Source organism: Erythrolamprus reginae, chromosome 9 (assembly GCF_031021105.1).
Source record: "Erythrolamprus reginae isolate rEryReg1 chromosome 9, rEryReg1.hap1, whole genome shotgun sequence".
In the NCBI taxonomy this organism is placed as follows: Eukaryota; Metazoa; Chordata; class Lepidosauria; order Squamata; family Dipsadidae; genus Erythrolamprus; species Erythrolamprus reginae.
This window is the reverse complement of record NC_091958.1, coordinates 14,627,824-14,646,242: the sequence shown is the minus strand read 5'-3', so window position 1 is coordinate 14,646,242 and position 18,419 is coordinate 14,627,824. Positions and strand designations below refer to the sequence as shown.

At 42.1% G+C, this 18,419-nt stretch overlaps 1 protein-coding gene across 1 annotated transcript; it reads left to right on the top strand.

Annotated features, from left to right (window-relative positions):
* The first annotated feature begins 241 nt into the window (after positions 1-241).
* Positions 242-18,025, top strand: PDP2 (pyruvate dehydrogenase phosphatase catalytic subunit 2). The gene is given in 4 exon segments (XM_070760408.1): positions 242-461; positions 6,419-6,461; positions 16,249-16,275; positions 16,277-18,025. Coding segments are annotated over 3 exon segments (1,644 nt in total). The 5' UTR covers positions 242-461; positions 6,419-6,449; the 3' UTR covers positions 17,882-18,025.
* Positions 18,026-18,419: the final 394 nt, after the last annotated feature.

Sequence of the window (18,419 nt, the reverse complement as noted above, 5' to 3'; positions counted from 1 at the left end):
ATTATTATTATTATTATTATTATTATTATTATTATTATTTAGTTATTATTACTAATTGTTATTTTGTTGTTTTCTTCTTTTCTTCTCCTTCCTTCCTCTTCTTCCTTCTCCTTCCTCTTCCTCTTATTACAGTATTATTAATAATGTTGTTTTCTTTCTTCTTCTTTTCTCCTTCCTCCTCCTCCTCCTCCTCCTCCTCATTATTATTCCAGGCTCGGTAAGGAAACGCTGGCTAAATCAGGCGTGGGGATTCTCCCAGTTTTGCAAGGCTCCCGGGTCCAGCACCTCCCCGCCAGAAACGAACGCGGGGAGGGTTGATTCTCTCTTGCCTATCTAGAGGAAGCGAGTTTAGGGTTGGGCTCGCTGTCATTTCCCGTAGAGGAGGGGAGGAGCGCTTTGCCTCGCCTCCGAGGAACTCGCCCGGCTCCGGTTGCTTAGCAGGCGGGCTCGCCCGACACGAGGTACGTCTTTTTTTACCCCTATCCTTCCCAAGATGGTTACAGGCGTGGATGCGCCTCCCTGGAGAACACACGGGTTCACTTTAATTCCTGGGGACGTCTGCCTGCAAAGGAACACGAACACGTGTTCTACGATGCGCGCTCACACGTTCTAAGAAACCCCCCAAAATGGATTCCGTCGCATCCGCGTCCCCGTTTGTGGCTTGTAATGCTCCAAACGGCCGCTGGGGGGTCAGCGTGACCCAGCTGGGAAAGGTCCCTGCGACTTAAGCAGTGGTGCGGGAGGGGGCGTGGCTTCGCCATCCTGGCCGGGCCATTCAGCGGCCTGATAGCCCTCTCACGCCTCCCGCCGCAGCCAATGGCTGCGCGTTCCAGGGGCGGAGTCAAGCTTCTATTGAAAGCCTGACTTTGTAAAGTCCAGCTGCGGCTTCTTATTGAAACGCCCCAAACCGGAATATGATTAATTTGCATGGAGCAGAAAGAGAGAAGCAATTTTCCCCCTTCTCTTTTCGCGAAGCTTTCAGTGTGCGGGAAGTCAGCAAAGTGAACGTCTTTATCGCCTGGAGAAGAAAAAAAAATTACAGGGTTGGTTGGTTTTGTTTTGATTTTTTAAGTATTTTTTTTTATTTTTAAAGTATTTTTTTTGGATCGGTGGTGGTTTATGCAAGGGAGTGTCGTATAAACGGGATCAGCCTTTCAGTTGTTGCAGATTCGATTGGCGCTGGTTCAAGAAACGGAGCCTGGTTGCTTGCAGGAGTTGCCAAAAACTTCCTAAAGTTTTGGAAGCGCTCCAGTTGAATTCTTAGTTCCCAGCTTGTCCATTCGGTTGCTCTTTTACATGTTATTATTTCTTTGGCTGCAAATATTAACATTGTTTTATGTTGCAAAAAATCGTGATCCTTAATAGCCGATGCAGCCTTCAAGTAGAGTGAGGTGTGTGTGTCTTGTTAGCAGCAGTTCTCAAATTCAGCTATTGAGAACTTGTTGACTATTGTTTATTTATTTTATTTATTTTTATTTATTTGTCAATCAGTTATAGAGTGGAAATAAGTAGAAATAAACATAGATAAGTAATGGTAAAAAGTAATGATAGAAGACAATAGAACATTAGGACAGGGACGGTAGACACGATGGTGCGCTTATATGGTTTTATTTTTGACGCGCATTATATGGTTTTATTTTTTTTTTAAAGGAGGCTCTGCATTTTACATCGTGTTTTATTCATGTTAAAGCGGAAGTTAAAACAGTGCAGGTTTGGAATTAAGGAAGAAGAAGAAACGAAATGAAGTGGGAAAGAAATGGAGATAAAGTAATAGAAAACAGGGGGAAAAAGATTCTAAAGAAAATAATGTTTTCCAAAGTTGCAAAATCTGAAGGGTGCATTTGCTAAAGTTTTTTCCAACCCTCTCGCATAGGTTGGGAATGGATTTGCAAAATGATTGTTCTTAGGGTGGACGTTTAGTGGAGGAACTTATTGGCTAACATGTCATAGAGCAATGGTCCTCAACCTGGGGCTCAGAACCCCTTTGGGGATCGAACGACCATTTCTCAGGGGTCGCCTAAGAAAGACCATGGGAAAAGACAAATTTCCCATAGTGTTAGGAACTAAAACTTCTATTCTGGTACCTTGGAACATATTTTTATAATCCGATCAATTAAGAATTTACAAGGGTGTGTGTGTCCCTCTGACCTTCCTGTCAATCAGCTTAGAGCTCTGTTGGGAGAATTGGCTCTTGACTTATGGTTGGGGGTCACCACAACATGAGGAACTGCATTAAGGGGTCATGGCATTAGAAAGGTTGAGAATCACTGTTTTAGAGCTGTGCACGGTTCAGAGCTGTGTATTCCTCAAAATTGAGATCTGAAGTGTTTTGGAACCTGTGTGAATGCAGCTACTTCGTTCATTAAAACAGGAAGGTCCATCATATGCCGCTGCTTTAATAACCTGGCTCATTGAAATAGCAGTAGCACTTAGGTTTATCCACCCATTTACAGGCCTTTGCAGCCCTCTCTAAGCAGTTTTACAGAATCAAACTACAGTAATACCTCTAGATACGAGCTGCTCCACATGCGAGTATTCCAAGTTACGAGCCACGAGGGGAGAGAAATTTCTATTCCAGACCTGAGCTCAAATTCGGGATACGAGCCAAGCGTCCACTAGGTGGCGCAAGAATCCTTGCTTCTGGTTATCTCGGAGGGGAAAAACAAAGTCTAAAGCCATTTGTTCCAGATACGAGTTGTTCGACATAAAAGCTCCCTTCTGGAACGAATTAAACTCATATCTAGAGGTACTACTGTATTGCTCCTCAAAATTTGGGTCCTCATTTTGCCCACCTCGGAAGGATGGAAGGCTGAGTCAACCTTGAGGCTGATGCAAGGGTGGGTTCCACTTACCTTCGCCACTGGTTTGCATCGCGATGTTTCATGTGTGTGTGCTTGCTCCACTCAGACGCATATACACGCCCCCTTGTGCAATTTGACATCCGCTCATGCTCCGTAGCTTGAATCAGCCCGAAACACAGCTGAGGACCTGATCAGTCGTACTTTGTGTGAAGCTGTCAAGGAATAAAGGCTGTTATAGAACCTGGGTGGGAAGGCCCGTTTACATGCAGCAGAACAGGAAAATACAGTGGTACCACTACTTACGAACTTAATTAATTAATTAATTAATTTTATTAGATTTGTATGCCGCCCCTCTCCGTAGACTCGGGGCGGCTCACGACATACAATAGAACAATTCACAACAAATCTAATAAATTAAAAAAACATTAAAAAACCCCATTGTTAAGCCAAACATACACACAGACATACCATACATAAATTGTATAGGCCCGGGGGAGGGGAATGCCTCAATTCCCCCATGCCTGATGGCAGAGGTGAGTTTTAAGGAGTTTACAGAAGGCAAGGAGGGTGGGGGCAGTTCTAATCTCCAGGGGGAGCTGGTTCCAGAGAGTCGGGGCCGCCACAGAGAAGGCTCTTCCCCTGGGCCCCACCAACCGACATTGTTTAATCGATTTGTTCCATGACCAGGTTCTTAAGTAGAAAAGTTTGTAAGAAGAAGCGATTTTCCCCACAGGAATCAATGTAAAAGGAAATGATGCATGCAAACCCATTAGGAAAGAAATAAAAGCTTGGAATTTGGGTGGGAGGAGGAAGAGGAAGAAGAGGAGGAGGACAGTCACTGCCGAAGGAAGAAGGTGAGGTGAGGGGAACCAAAAAAATCCAAAACTTTAAGGCCTAAAAAAAAAAAGAGGGACTCTGAGTCTGAGGCGGCAAGGAGGAGCACGCACCTCCCATACACCTGGCGCGAGGCTGCCTCCCATAGACTGTGCCAGAGAGAGAAACCCAGGGGGAATGGCAGGAAACTGGCTGGGCTTACATGCCGCTCTCAAATTTCCTGGGAAATTTTTCCAGGCTCAGGTTCTTAAGTAGAAAATAATTCTTAAGAAGAGGCAAAAAAATCTCGAACACCCAGTTCTTATCTAGAAAAGTTCTGAAGTAGAGGCGTTCTTAAGTACAGGTACCACTGTACTTCAAAACAGTTAAAAATTGCTGTTAAAAAATCACCCAAAAAAGATGGCGGTGCCAATGGACCAGCACCAGTTGATTCAGTGGGCCGTTACTGGTTAGGGCAAGGGGAGGCAAAGATGGCTGTTCTATGACATGTGCACTTCAACTCCCAGAATTCCTGAGCTCGCATGATTGGCTCAGGAATGCTGGGAATTGAAGTCCATAAGTCATAGAAGAGCCAACTTTGCCTACTCCTGGGTTAGGGCGATCAGGCCTGGTGGGATTTGAACTGCTAAATTGCAGTCAGTTAGCAGAAGTAACCTGCGATGCTGCACTCTAACCACTGTGCCACCGAGGTTCACCTTTAATGTGATTCTGATGGCAGCTTGCGATATAATTTTTGAAAGCTTGTGTGAAAAGATCAAGGCCCTGATATGGTCCCAGTTATCAATGTTGCTTTTATCTTAGCGTTCTGTTTTTGCTAACTCAACCAACAGCAAATCTCAGCCACAAACATTGGTCCGGTATCAGGAGCTAAAATAACATTCCTTCTGCTGACCTGTTATCCAAAACAGCCTAACGTTTAGTTTGATGCATAACTGTTAAAAACTTGACGTACATTTTAGGTTCTGTTTGGCTCAGCTGGCCTGATCACCCAAGCTGTTTAGCTGCATTTTATATTTTGCACAGAGCAATTATGTGAAGGGCGTATCGGGTATAGTTATAGAGTGGGAAATTGCTGTTTTGAACAAGGTTTGTGGCATGATCAACGAGAAAGCTATAATATTCAGATTCAAAACAAGTTTGTATTTGAAGCTGATCTGATTCAAAAGAAAGGTACTTCAACATAATATGGAAAATCAACCTTTAAAAGGCTGCTTGCTATTTTTTAATTCATTCATTCATTCATTCATTCATTCATTTATTAGATTTGTATGCCGCCCCTCTCCGTAGACTCGGGGCGGCTAACAACAATAATGAAACAACAAATTATTTTAAATAATTTTAAAAAACCTTATTTTTTAAAAAAATCAAACATACATACAAACATACCATGCATAAATTGTATAGGCCTAGGGAGAAGGGAATATCTCAGTTCCCCCGTGCCTGACGACAAAGGTGGGTTTTAAGGAGCTTACGAAAGGCAAGGAGGGTGGGGGCAATTCTGATCTCTGGGGGGAGTTGGTTCCAGAGGGTCGAGGCCACCACAGAGAAGGCTCTTCCCCTGGGTTCCGCCAAATGACATTGTTTAATTGACGGGACCCGGAGAAGGCCAACTCTGTGGGACCTAACTGGTTGCTGGGATTCGTGCGGCAGAAGGCGGTCCCGGAGATATTCTGGTCCGATGCCAAGAAAGGGCTTTATAGGTCATAACCAATACTTTGAATTGTGACCGGAAATTGATCGGCAACCAATGCAGACTGCGGAGTGTTGGTGTAACATGGGCATATTTAGGGACGCCCACGATTGCTCTCGCAGCTGCATTCTGCACAATCTGAAGTTTCCGAACACTTTTCAGAGGTAGCCCCATGTAGAGAGCGTTACAGTAGTCGAGCCTCGAGGTGATGAGGGCATGAGTGACTGTGAGCAGTGACTTCCGGTCCAAATAGGGCCGCAACTGGTGCACCAGGCGAACCTGGGCAAACAACCCCCTCGCCACAGCTGAAAGATGGTTCTCTAATGTGAGCTGTGGATCGAGGAGGACGCCCAAATTGCGGACCCTCTCTGAGGGGGTCAGTGTTTCCCCCCTCCAGGGTAATGGACAGACAGATGGAATTGTCCTTGGGAGGTAAAACCCACAGCCACTCTGTCTTATCAGGGTTGAGTTTGAGTCTGTTGACACCCATCTAGACCCCAACAGCCTCCAGGCACCGGCACATCACTTCTACTGCTTCCACACTAATTGTGTGGCATGCACTGTCTTATAAAATTTTCATGCATTGCAGTGGGATCCTTTTTCTGGGCAAGAAAAAGAAATGGTTGTGGATAAGAATAGAATAACAGAGTTGGAAGGGACCTTGGAGGTCTTCTAGTCCAACCCCCTGCTTGGCAGAAAACCCTACACCCTATCCAACATCTTCTTAAAAACTTCAAGTGTTGGAACATTCACAACTTCTGGAGGCAAGTAGTTCCACAGATTAATTGTTCTAACTTCCAGGAAATTTCTCCTTAGTGCTAGGTTGCTTCTCTCCTTGATTAGTTTCCATCCATTGCTTCTTGTCCTACCCTCAGGTGCTTTGGAGAATTGCTTGAGAATAATTCCCTCTTCTTTGTGGCAGCCTTGGAGGTACTAAAATTATAACAAACATTATCTAATGGTCAGCTATATATTGTAAATGCACTTAAATTTATAATTAAGGAGGGAATGATGGCTTTGTTTTGCAGGCCCTGATAATTGGCATGTTTCTGTCTATATATTTTTTTTAAATATCATATCGATTTTTCAACAGGTCTTGCCGAAGGACATCTGCGAAAACATGAATGATTAACAAGGTAAATAACTTTGAAATGTTTCATAATTTTTCCTGGCTTTTTATTCCCTTTGTTACTGTAAGTAGAAAAAATTGTTATCGATTATAATTTATGAGAATTATAATTTAGGAGAGAAACTCTGGAAAAGAAAGCAATAAAATAGGTGTGAATTCTGAAAAAGAAAGCAATAAAAATAGGTATTAACTCTAAAAAAGAAAGCAATTAAAAACAATTGTTTCAATTGTGGTCGTAAACCAAGGATTACATCTATAACTCAGGCAAGATCTAGTATCTTCTTTCTTGTTAAAAATAGAAATTATGATGTTTCCTTTTGACAAATACAATAGTTTCACTTGTTCTTCTATTTCCACTGGAAACAGAAGAAAAAGTGGATAATGTTGTATGTGTCAAAAGGAAACTATACAACTTCTGTTTTTAATGACAAAACAGATAATGGCTCTTACCCGAATTATATACGGGTAGTCCTTGATTTATGAACACAGCTGTTAAAGGGAATCATTGAAGTTAAATGAATCATATGGTTGTTAAGTGAATTTGGCTTCCCCTATTATTTTTGCTTGTTGGAGATTGGCTAGAATGTCATGAATGACTATTATTGGACCCATGTATGTATGTGTGTGTGTGCGCGTGCGTGTGTGTATATATATATGTATTTGTGTATATATACATATATTACTCAAAATAAATAAATAAAGGGAACACTTAAAAAACACAATATAACTCCAAGTAAATCAAACTTCTGTGAAATCAAACTGTCCACCTAGGAAGCAACACTGATTGACAATCAATTTCACCTGCTGTTGTGCACATTCAACTTCGTACAAAACAAAGTATTTAATGAGAATATTTCATTCATTCAGATCTAGGATGTGTTATTTGCGTGTTCCCTTTATTTTTAGGAGCAGTATATTTTTTTGAACCCTGAAATAAGCACTTGGCCTTATTGCCACACACTCAAAAGTCCGATTGGGCTTATTATCGGGGGATGTCTTATTTTGGGGAAAACAGGGTAGCAGGAAATTTATTCTTTCCCAATTGCAAGATTCTGTTATTGTAGCCTTATCATTAAGTAGAATTAGCTCACCTTGTCATGTTTCCTGTCTGGTCTGCTTGGGAGGCTGACAGTAACAGCGATGAGACAGTTAACTCCACAATGCATAATGCAAAAGAGCAAAGAACAGGTGGTGCCAAATGATGAAACAACCCAGAACTTTTGTATGAGTGTCATCTGGGTTCATTCGCTGACTTTCTTCCTCCAGGTATCTCAAGCGGAATTTGTCTCGTGGCCAGGTGACCTCCATTGCTCTTAATTTGAGGATGGAGTTGACCAGACAATGACAGCTGACATATTAAAGTAGAATAATAAGAATTGGAAAGGGCCTTAAAGGTCTTCTAATCTTGCAGGAGAATCTATGCCAGTGATGGCGAACCTATGGCATGGGTGCCACAGGTGCCACATGGAGCCATATCTGAAGCATTGCCCTATGTCAGCTCCAGCGCGCATGCAAGCACTGGCCAGCTGATTTTCAGCGTTTTTATTTATTTTGTATTTATTTATTAATTAGATTTCTATGCCGACCCCTTCTCGAGACGACTCAGGGCGGCGTACCACATTATAAATGCAACAATATATATAAAGAAATATAAATTACTTTTTAAAAAATTATACAAAATTACTAAGAATGTTAGAAAACTCCATATACAGTTATAGTTATTTTTCATGTTATTTATTTATTTACTTATTTATTTATTTACTTACACAAGAACCAAGGGGACACAATCTGAAGTTAGTTGGGGGAAAGATCAAAAGCAACATGAGAAAATATTATTTTACTGAAAGAGTAGTAGATGCTTGGAACAAACGTCCAGCAGACGTGGTAGATAAATCCACAGTAACTGAATTTAAACATGCCTGGGATAAACATATATCCATCCTAAGATAAAATACAGAAAAAATAGTATAAGGGCAGACTAGATGGACCATGAGGTCTTTTTCTGCCGTCAGACTTCTATGTTTCTATTTTTCTACTTACTTACTTACTTTACTGATTGATTGATTGATTGATTTGATTTGATTTGATTTGTATGCCGCCCCTCTCCAGAGACTCGGAGCGGCTCACAACAACAAAAACAGTACAAACCCATTAATTAAAACAGTGTTGAGACTCTCAATATAAAAACAATCATACATCTCATACAAACCATACATAAACGAAAACGGTCCTGGGGAATCAATTCCCCCATGCCTGACGACAGAGGTGGGTTTTAAGAAGTTTTCGAAAGGCAAGGAGGGGGGGGCAATCCTAATCTCCGGGGGAGTTGATTCCAGAGGGTCGGGGCCACCACAGAGAAGGCTCTTCCCCTGGGTCCCACCAGACGACATTGTTTCATCGACAGGACCCAGGGAAGGCCAACTCTGTGGGGCCTAACCGGTCGCTGGGATTTGTGCGACAGAAGGTGGTCCTGGAGATATTCTGGTCCAATGCCATGAAGAGCTTTATAGGTCATAACCAATACTTTGAATTGTGCCCGGAAACTGATCGACAACTAATGGAGTCATTCACTTATTCTATTATGCTCAAAGGAGTCAAAAGTCAATTCAACCTGGAAGCCAAAAATGTTTGGCGGGGTAGAGATGCTCATGCGCGTGGCGGCTGCATACAGGTGTGTGTGCAAGCATAAGGGGCGCTCACATTGCATTTTGGGGTTGCATTTGTGCATGCACTCAACACCAAAAAGGTTCACCATCACGGCTCTATACCGTTTCAGACAAAAGGTCTTCCAACATCTTCTTAAAAACTTCCAATGTTGGAGCCTTCACAACTTCTGGAGGCAAGTTGTTCCACGGTTTAATTGTTCTCACTGTCAGGAAATTTCTCCTTAGTTTTAGGTTGCTTCTCTTCCTGATTAGTTTCCACCCATTGCTTTTTAAAAAAAACTTTATTTACATTTTCCAATATAATAAAAAGACACAAAACATATACATATGCAAAACATAACCCATTTGTGAATCAATATGCAACAATTTCAAATTTGATTAGTTACTTTCAACAGTAAAGAAATAAAATGAATTTAACTTATTAAACCTTAGTATTTGTATGTTTCATCTGTAATTATCTTAATATGTTTTGATCTCTCATCATCTCTTTAAATTATTCTCTTCTCAATCCAGTTGTACCATTTATCCCAAAGTTTGTTTTTTTCATCTGCTTTCGTGCCTTTGATGTCTCTTGTCATCTCGTCCATCTCCGCGTACCTATAGATTTTTTTCTATTATTTGCTTTTCTGACGGGATTTCTTGACTTTTCCAGTTTTGAGCATACATAATTCTTATGGCAGTGATGAAGTGTTGCTTAGGATATCTCTTGTCCCAAATTCCTAACAAAAAAGCTTTTGGAGAAAATTAAATTTCTATTTCCACCCATTGCTTCTATATTTATTTATTTTATTTATTCATTTGGCCAATGCACCAATACATAGGAAGAAAGATAGACATGTGATAATATAAAAGAGGGTGAAAGTGAACTTAGAGGAGAGGATATATGAAAGGAAGAGAATATATAAGATAGGTGAAAGAAAGGAAAGACAATTGGACAGGGGACGAAAGGCACACCAGTGCACTTATGTACGCTCCTTACTGGCCTCTTAGGAACCTGGAGAGGTCAATCGTGGAGAGTCTAAGGGAGAAGTGTTGGGGGTTAGGGGTTGACACAATTGAGTCCGGTAATGAGTTCCACGCTTCGATAACTCGATTGTTGAAATCATATTTTTCAGTCAAGTTTGGAGCGGTTCGTATTAAGTTTGAATCTGTTGCGTGCTCTTGTGTTATTGCGGTTGAAGCTGAAGTAGTCATTGACCGGTAGGACATTACAGCATATGATCTTGTGGGCAATACTCAAATCGTGTTTTAGGCCCCTTAGTTCTAGGCTTTCTAGGCCCAGGATTGTTAGTCTATTCTCGTAGGATAGTCTGTTTCGAGTGGAGGAGTGAAGGGCTCTTCTGGTGAAATATCTTTGGACATTTTCAAGGGTGTTGATGTCTGAGATGTGGTATGGGTTCCCGACAGATGAGCAGTAGTCTAGGATGGGTCTGGCAAAAGTTTTGTAAGCTCTTGTGAGTAGTGTGAGATTGCCTGAGCAGAAGCTGCGTAGGATTAGGTTAACAACTCTAGAGGCTTTTTTGGCGATATTGTTGCAGTGGGCTTTAGCACTCAGGTCATTCGATATTAGTATTCCAAGGTCTTTTACAGAATGTGGGTTAGCAGTGAGAGATTGATTATTCAGTTCGTATGTGTGGTTTGGATTCTTTTTGCCGATGTCACCCCTAGTCCTTCTTGTTCTGCTTTTCAGGCCCTTTGGAGAATAGGTTCATCCCCTCTTCTTTGGGGCAGCCTCGCGGACGTTGTCACGTCACCCCTAGTCCTTCTTTTCATCAGATTTGACCTGCACAATTCCTGTAATTGTTCTTCATACGTTATAGCTTCTAACCCCTTAGTCACCTTGGTTGTTATCTTCCTTGCTAGTTATCTTACATCCTGCCGTTTAGATAGCTAACCTCCCAAAGCCGTTTGTAAGCAGGGCAAATAAGGGTCAATAAAACACAATATCATCGAAAGAGAAACCTACCAACAACAGCATCGTTATTACTTGGATAGTTGGTGACTGTTGCGATTATGGGGGAAGGCCAAGAGAAAGGAGAATCCGGTAGATCCAGTTTATTGCCTTCCTGCCTCTGTCTTCTGGGATCCTTCTCAAGGGCAGATAAAGGGTGGAGGAGAAGGAAGCTACCTTTCTCCTCCTATTTTGCATCACGTTTGGGCAAAGCTACCTTGAGTTGCAGAATTAAAATCTGGGATTACTGCTACATTTATTTTGTTTGTTTGTTTTTTCAAGTATGTATTGGTGGTATTCAAAGGCAGTGGTCCCCAAACTACGGCCCGCGGGCCACATGCAGCCCACTGAGGCCATTTATCTGGCCCGCCAGTGAGTGACAAGAGCACAGGGAAAAGAGAGAGAGAAAGAAAGAAAAGGGAAAGAGAGGGAGGGAAGGAGAAGTGGAGAGAAAGGAAGGAGGGAAGGAAGAAAGGAAAGAAGGAGAAATGGAGGGAACAAGGAAGGAAGGAAGAATGAAATGGAGGGACAGAGGAAGGAAGGACTGTTTTTTTGGGGGGATTTTTTTTTAATTTTTCTCTCAACATGCATTCAAACAACTCAGTGTACCATCTAATTTTCCATGAATAAAATGTGGTATTTTGTTAGTAACTAATATCAATCATCAAAAAAGTTGCAAAAGGTTTTTTTTTCTAATTTTGTCATCCAGTTACATACATTTTCTTTTAATTAAATCCCCTCCTTAATGTTCCTTCAAAAAGTGCAACACCAATTATATTTCTAACTTATTAACCATTATGCCAAAGTGCTTCCTTCTTTCTTTATACGTTTTTCATAAGCCAAGAAAACCTTGTATAGCCAATCAGATGTTAACAAAAGAAAATTAAAAACCAAACATAAACATATATGAATTTCAGATCTTCTCCCCCCTCTAAATAGTACGTTCCCATTTTGTTTTTTACTTTAAAACAAGGTATGTGCAGTGTGCATAGGGATTTTTCATAGTTTTTTTTATAGTCTGGCCCTCCAACAGTCCGAGGGACAGTGAACTGGCCCCCTGTGTAAAATTTTTGGGGACCCCTGTTCAAAGGTATAATAATATTTATATACATGATACTAGTAAAAGAGAAACATTAGGACAGGGGACGGAAGGCACTGTGGTGCACTTATGCACGCCCCTTACTGACCTCTTAGGAATCGGGAGAGGTCAACAGTGGATAGTCTACGGGTAAAGTTTTGGGGGTTAGGTGATGATACTACAGAGTCTGGTAGTGACTTCTATGCATCAACTACTCGGTTTACGAAAGTCGTATTTCCTGCAGTCGGGTTTAGGGCGGTTTACTTTAAGTTTTTATCTGTTGTGTGCTCGTGGGTTGTTGTGGTGGAAGCTGAAGTAGTCGTTGACAGGAAGGATGCTGTAGCAGACGATTTTATGGGCTATGCTTAGGTCGCGTTTAGCAGTGTGGGTTTGCACATCGTGAGCTGCTATAGAAAGACACGGTACTTTAAATCTTGGCATTGGAAGCAGCCTTGAATTTATCTGAAATCTTGATTCCTCCAGCTCGGTTTTAGCCTGTGGGTTGAATTTACAATTTGGGCTAACCCATGTCTGATATCAAATTCCCCTGAAGTGAGAGGAAGTGGTTAAAGGAATTTAGTTCCATCCTTGGAGGAGGAAGCAAGACGATTACTCAGCGTTGGGAAAGTAGAAAGTATGAGGAGGAGGAGTGATATTTCAGAAAAAGCTTTCAAGACAGCTATAAAATATTCCTGGGTTTCTTGGCCGTGCCTGTTTCTTTCTTTCTTTCTTTCTTTCTTTCTTTCTTTCTTTCTTTCTTTCTTTCTTTCTTTCTTTCTTTCTTTCTTTCTTTCTTTCTTTCTTTCTTTCTTTCTTTCTTTCTTCCTTCCTTCCTTCCTTCCTTCCTTCCTTCCTTCCATTCCTTCCTCATTCATTCATTCATTCATTCATTCATTCATTCATTCATTCATTCATTCATTAGATTTGTATGCCACCCCTCTCTGTAGACTCGGGGCGGCTAACAACAATAATAAAACAGCATATGGCAAATCTAATATTTAAAATAACTAAAAACTCTTATTAAAAACCAAACATACACACAAACATACCATGCATAAATTGTATAGGCCTGGGGGGAAAGAAATATCTCTATTCCCCCATGCCTGACAGCAGAGGTGGGTTTTAAGGAGCTTACGAAAGGCGAGGAGGGTGGGAGCAATTCTGATCTCTGGGGGGAGCTGGTTCCAGAGGGTCGGGGCCGCCACAGAGAAGGCTCTTCCCCTGGGTTCCACCAGACAACATTGTTTAGTCGACGGGACCCGGAGATGGCCAACTCCGTGGGACCTAACTGGTCGCTGGGATTCGTGCGGCAGAAGGCGATTCCTTGATCCTGTCCACCTCGAAGGGCTGGCAGAAGTGGATAATATACTCCTAACTTATGTGGACCAGCACAGTGTAGGAATTCTTGTTTTCAGGAACAAAGCAAAGAGAGAGATGGTATAGAAAAGTGATGGCTAAACTTTTCCGAACCAAGCGGCCAAAGCCCCCCCCCCCCATGCAACGCGTGGGCGCCCCTGCACATCCTCCTCACCCCACACACATACGTGCACAGCCCCCCCCCATACACCCTACCCCTTTGCTACTTATATGCTATGCATTGCATTCATGTATAATGCTTGAGTGAAATTAAAAGTGGGTTTTATTACTAAGAAGTGATTTTCCGGGGATTGGAATTTATTGGAAGCCCGGGAACGGAACAGTCATCATAGGTCTAGGCTGTGGCTCTTCCTCCTTTCTTCAAGGTCATTCCAACATACCATGACCAGGTATTACGTAAGAAAAACCCAAACCTTCAGAAGGTTTAGCAATTCATCTCAAAAGATTTCTACCACTAGAACTTTCGAAAAATGATAAAAATACTGAATTTTGTAAGGGTGTCTAGGCTATTTTGAGAGGCTGCAGTTTTGAAATCTTGGAGATTACGAATTTTATTAATCATAATGTAAAATGAAGAAATACAAAGAAATAATAAAATAACGGGGAAATAGAACGAAAAGGGGAAGAGGAAAACACGTAGAGTAAAAGGGAAAAGAAAAAGAAAACATTGACTTTTGACTCCTTTGGGCATAATAGAATAAGTGAATAACATTATTATTATTATTATTATTATTATTATTATTATTATCATCATCATTATCATCATTATTATTATTATTATTATTATTATTATTATTATTATTATTTATTGGATTGGTATCCGCCCTTCTCCGAAGACTCGGGGCGGCTATATAACATGAATAACATGAACCTCATCTTTTTACTTTTAATACATAATAATATATATTAGCCATTTCTATAACAGAAATCCTATTTGATTGGGAAACCCCTAAATGAAAGTTTCATTTTTTCCCCACCTCAAGCATAAAGTCCAGGAGTGGTTTCCAAGTAGAAAATATTGCAATCATGAAAGTGTCCTATTTTGACCCCTGTTAAGAATCAAGACATATTGTTTAATTTCTTTCATGTGAAAGTTGCCAGATTGTCTCCTATAAGTTGCCTAGGCAGACAAAATTATTATGGAGAGCAATTATAAGCAATTATGTCTTTGGGAACCTCTTGGCAGAAAGTGATTTGGTCAGCCCTTTGCCGTAGAAATTATTTATTTATTGGATTTATATGCCACCCCTCTCTGAGGACTCGGGGCGGCTTACAACATATAAAAGAAATAGTGATATACAATAACTAAATACAATTTATTAAAATAAATAAGCTAATCTAAAATGGCCAATTTTTGTTAAAACTCAATCATTCCCATTCAAGCAATAATCACACATGACATTCATCGGCCAGGAGGCTAAGATCTAATCGCCTGAAGCCTGGCAGCATAAATGCCAGTGCAAATCTCAGGGGAGGGGAGAGCTGATTCCAGAGGGCCGGGGCCCCCACAGAGAAGGCTCTTTCCCTAAGTCTAGTTGATGGGATCTGGAGAACGCCGACCCTATGGGACCTAACTGGTCTCTGGGACTCATACGGCAGAAAGCGATCCTGCAAGTAATCTGGCCCGATGTCATATACCGAAAATAAGTCACCCCCGAAAGTAAGACATAGGAGAGGTTTCATAGAATTGCCTAATATAAAGCATTCCCCGAAAGTAAGACATAGGAAACCCTTCGTTTCGCAACATTCCTGAACAGAACATATATAACACTGCTGTCTATAAATTGCATCCCAAAATGCTGCATCAATTAGTTTTAAAACACATCCAATACGCATCCAACATGCGGCTGCATGTTTGGATGCATTTTTGCTGCAGCAGGATACAGGATACAATTAATTGGGGAAAAAAATAAGACATTCCCTGAAAGTAAGACGTAGCATATCTTTGGGAGCAAAAATTAATATAAGACACTGTCTTATTTTCGGGGAAACATGGTAGGGCTTTATAGGTCATTTCCAACACTTTGAATTGTGTCCGGAAACCAATCGGCAGCCAATGCAGGCCGCAGAGTGTTGGAGAGACATTGGCATATCTAGACGGTTTAAGGTCAGCGTAGTGCCTTTAAAAAAAAATTAATTAAAAAATAATCTTGATTAAGTTTCTACATATAAAAAACAATCTAAAAAGCAAAACATACAAAACACACAAAGAAAAAAAGAAAGAAAAATGAAGGAAGGAAGATAGACAAATCAGTTTATAAACCTATAAGTGTTCAATTTCAGTGATGTTCGATATATGCACAGATAGTTATTAGCTTATCTTCAGTTAATATTTTCTTTCAGTGCATACATATATTTATTTGTTGTATAAAAGACATAATTTGTCAACCATATTGTTGACTATCACTATCAAGCAACCTAATATTAAGTATTTGTATCTACTATGTGGAATTGTGTGTTTATTTTCTTCAGTTCTGTATACTATATTTTATTCATTTTGGATATTTCTGTGGAAGGTACGGGGTTTTATGTTCCATCGATTTATGGTGCAGTGTTTCTATATTTTCGTTTTATTTGGGTACGAAGGGAAGGAGTGTCGAGTAGTGCCTTTTCAACGTTGTTTTCTGTGAAGTCTATTTGAATTAAAGTCGTTGTGAGTGTTGACTGGTGTTGTGCGGTCTTCCTGTTTCCTCCTTTAATTACGTTTTCGTTTTGCCTGCAGACTTTCCAGAACGCGCTGATTGGAACGCTTAAGGAATCGTACGACAGGCATTATGCCCAGCTGGGTTATTATTTCAAGGTCCGCCGTTGCCACTTTGCCTGGAAGAGGACGCCTCTATTCCGTTCTCTCCCAAAACCAAGCATGGAAAAGTTTGTTCGCCAGAGGTTGGTCCCCAGCCAGCTGCTGTTGCAAGACTTTCCCGCTAGGAAAAGCGTTCCGACATACTTCCACAGAGGAAGAGGACTTCTCCTTTCATCTGACCCCATCCCAGATCAATGAGGTCTTAAGGGCGAGCGAGTTGTCCTACACGGTCCCTGAATTTGATGGGAAGAATCCCAGCTCCGTATTGAAATTCGAGTCCAACCACCTGGGCGCCAACGTGCCCATTGAAGACCGCCGAAGCGCGGCGACCTGTCTGCAGACGAGGGGGATGATGTTTGGAATTTTCGACGGCCACGCTGGTTATTCGTGCGCTCAGTCGGTTAGCGAGAGGCTGTTTTCTTACCTGGCCGTTTCTCTTCTGTCTCGGCCAATGCTGGAAGAGATTGAGTTGGCCATGGAGTCCATGAAGCCGATCATGCCTATCCTTCAATGGCACAAACACCCCAACGACAGCTTCTTCCACGAGGTGGCCTCCCTGTACTTGGAGCAGCTCAGAGTTTATTGGCAAGACTTACTGAACTCGGAGACAGACCTTGGACCGACGATGGAAGAAGCGATGATCAGAGCTTTTAAAAGGCTGGACTCGGACATATCGTTGGAAGTCCAGGCACCGTCCAAGAACGAACTTCTGGAGAACATCGCTCTGCAGGTGGCCTTCTCGGGCGCTACCGCTTGCTTAGCGCATGTCGATCACGCTCATTTGCATGTTGCAAATGCTGGGGACTGCAGGGGCATCCTGGGAGTTCAGGACCCCAACGGATCGTGGTCTGCTTTACCCCTGACCCGAGATCACAATGCTTTCAACACGTCGGAAATCTCCCGGTTGAGAAGCGAGCACCCGACTTCTGAAGGGAACACCCTCATCATGAACGACCGATTGCTGGGCGTCCTTATGCCTTCCAGGGCCTTTGGAGACGTGATGTTCAAATGGAGCCAGGATCTGCAGCAGAGCATCCTCAAGAGCCACTGCAACCTGGAGGATTTAAACATCTATGAGTACGTCCCTCCGTGTTATCACACGCCCCCTTATTTAACAGCCGAGCCGGAGGTCACTTACCACAAAATCAGGCGGCAGGATAAATTCTTGGTCCTTGCTTCGGATGGACTCTGGGACATGTTGAGCAACGAAGAGGTGGTCCAGCTCGTAGCGAACCATACAGTTGAAGATGATGTCCAGAAAACCCAACTCACTTTTAAGAAGCCAACCAGCCTGGGCTATGTACAAGACATGCTACTTCGGAGAAAGGCACGGACTGCCCAGCCTTCGGACCAGAATGCGGCCACCCACCTTATCAGACATGCCATCGGCACTAATGAGTATGGCGAGATAGACCAGGAAAAGCTGATGGCGATGTTGACTCTTCCTGATGACGTAGCACGCATGTATAGAGATGATATCACCGTTACAGTGGTCTATTTCAATTCGGATGTAATTGACAGATACAATCAAGAGGAGGAAGAAAGATCCTGAGTTACGTGAATTCCGGAGGTCACTTCAAATTCCCTGAAACATTCTTGCACGAGAGCCTTTCCCATAAAACCTGTGTCCTTCCTTCAGGAGACCAAGTTTAGTTCTCTGCAAGCCTTGGATTCCTATAAAAATTCATTCATTTTTTTGGCTTGTGAAATACAGTGATACCTCATCTTACAAACGCCTCGTCATACAAACTTTTCGAGATACAAACCTGGGGTTTAAGATTTTTTTGCCTCTTCTTACAAACTATTTTCACCTTACAAACCCACCGCCTCCGCTGGGATGCCCCACCTCCGGACTTCCGTTGCCAGCGAAGCACCCGTTTTTGCGCTGCTGGGATTCCCCTGAGGCTCCCCTCCATGGGAAACCCCACCTCCGGACTTCTGTGTTCTTGTGATGCTGCAGGGGAATCCCAGAAGTGCAAAAACGGGTGCTTCGCTAGCAACAGAAGTCTGGAGGTGGGGTTTCCCAGTGAGGGGAGCCTCAGTGAAATCGCAGCATCACAAAAACACAGAGATCTAGAGGTGGGGTTTCA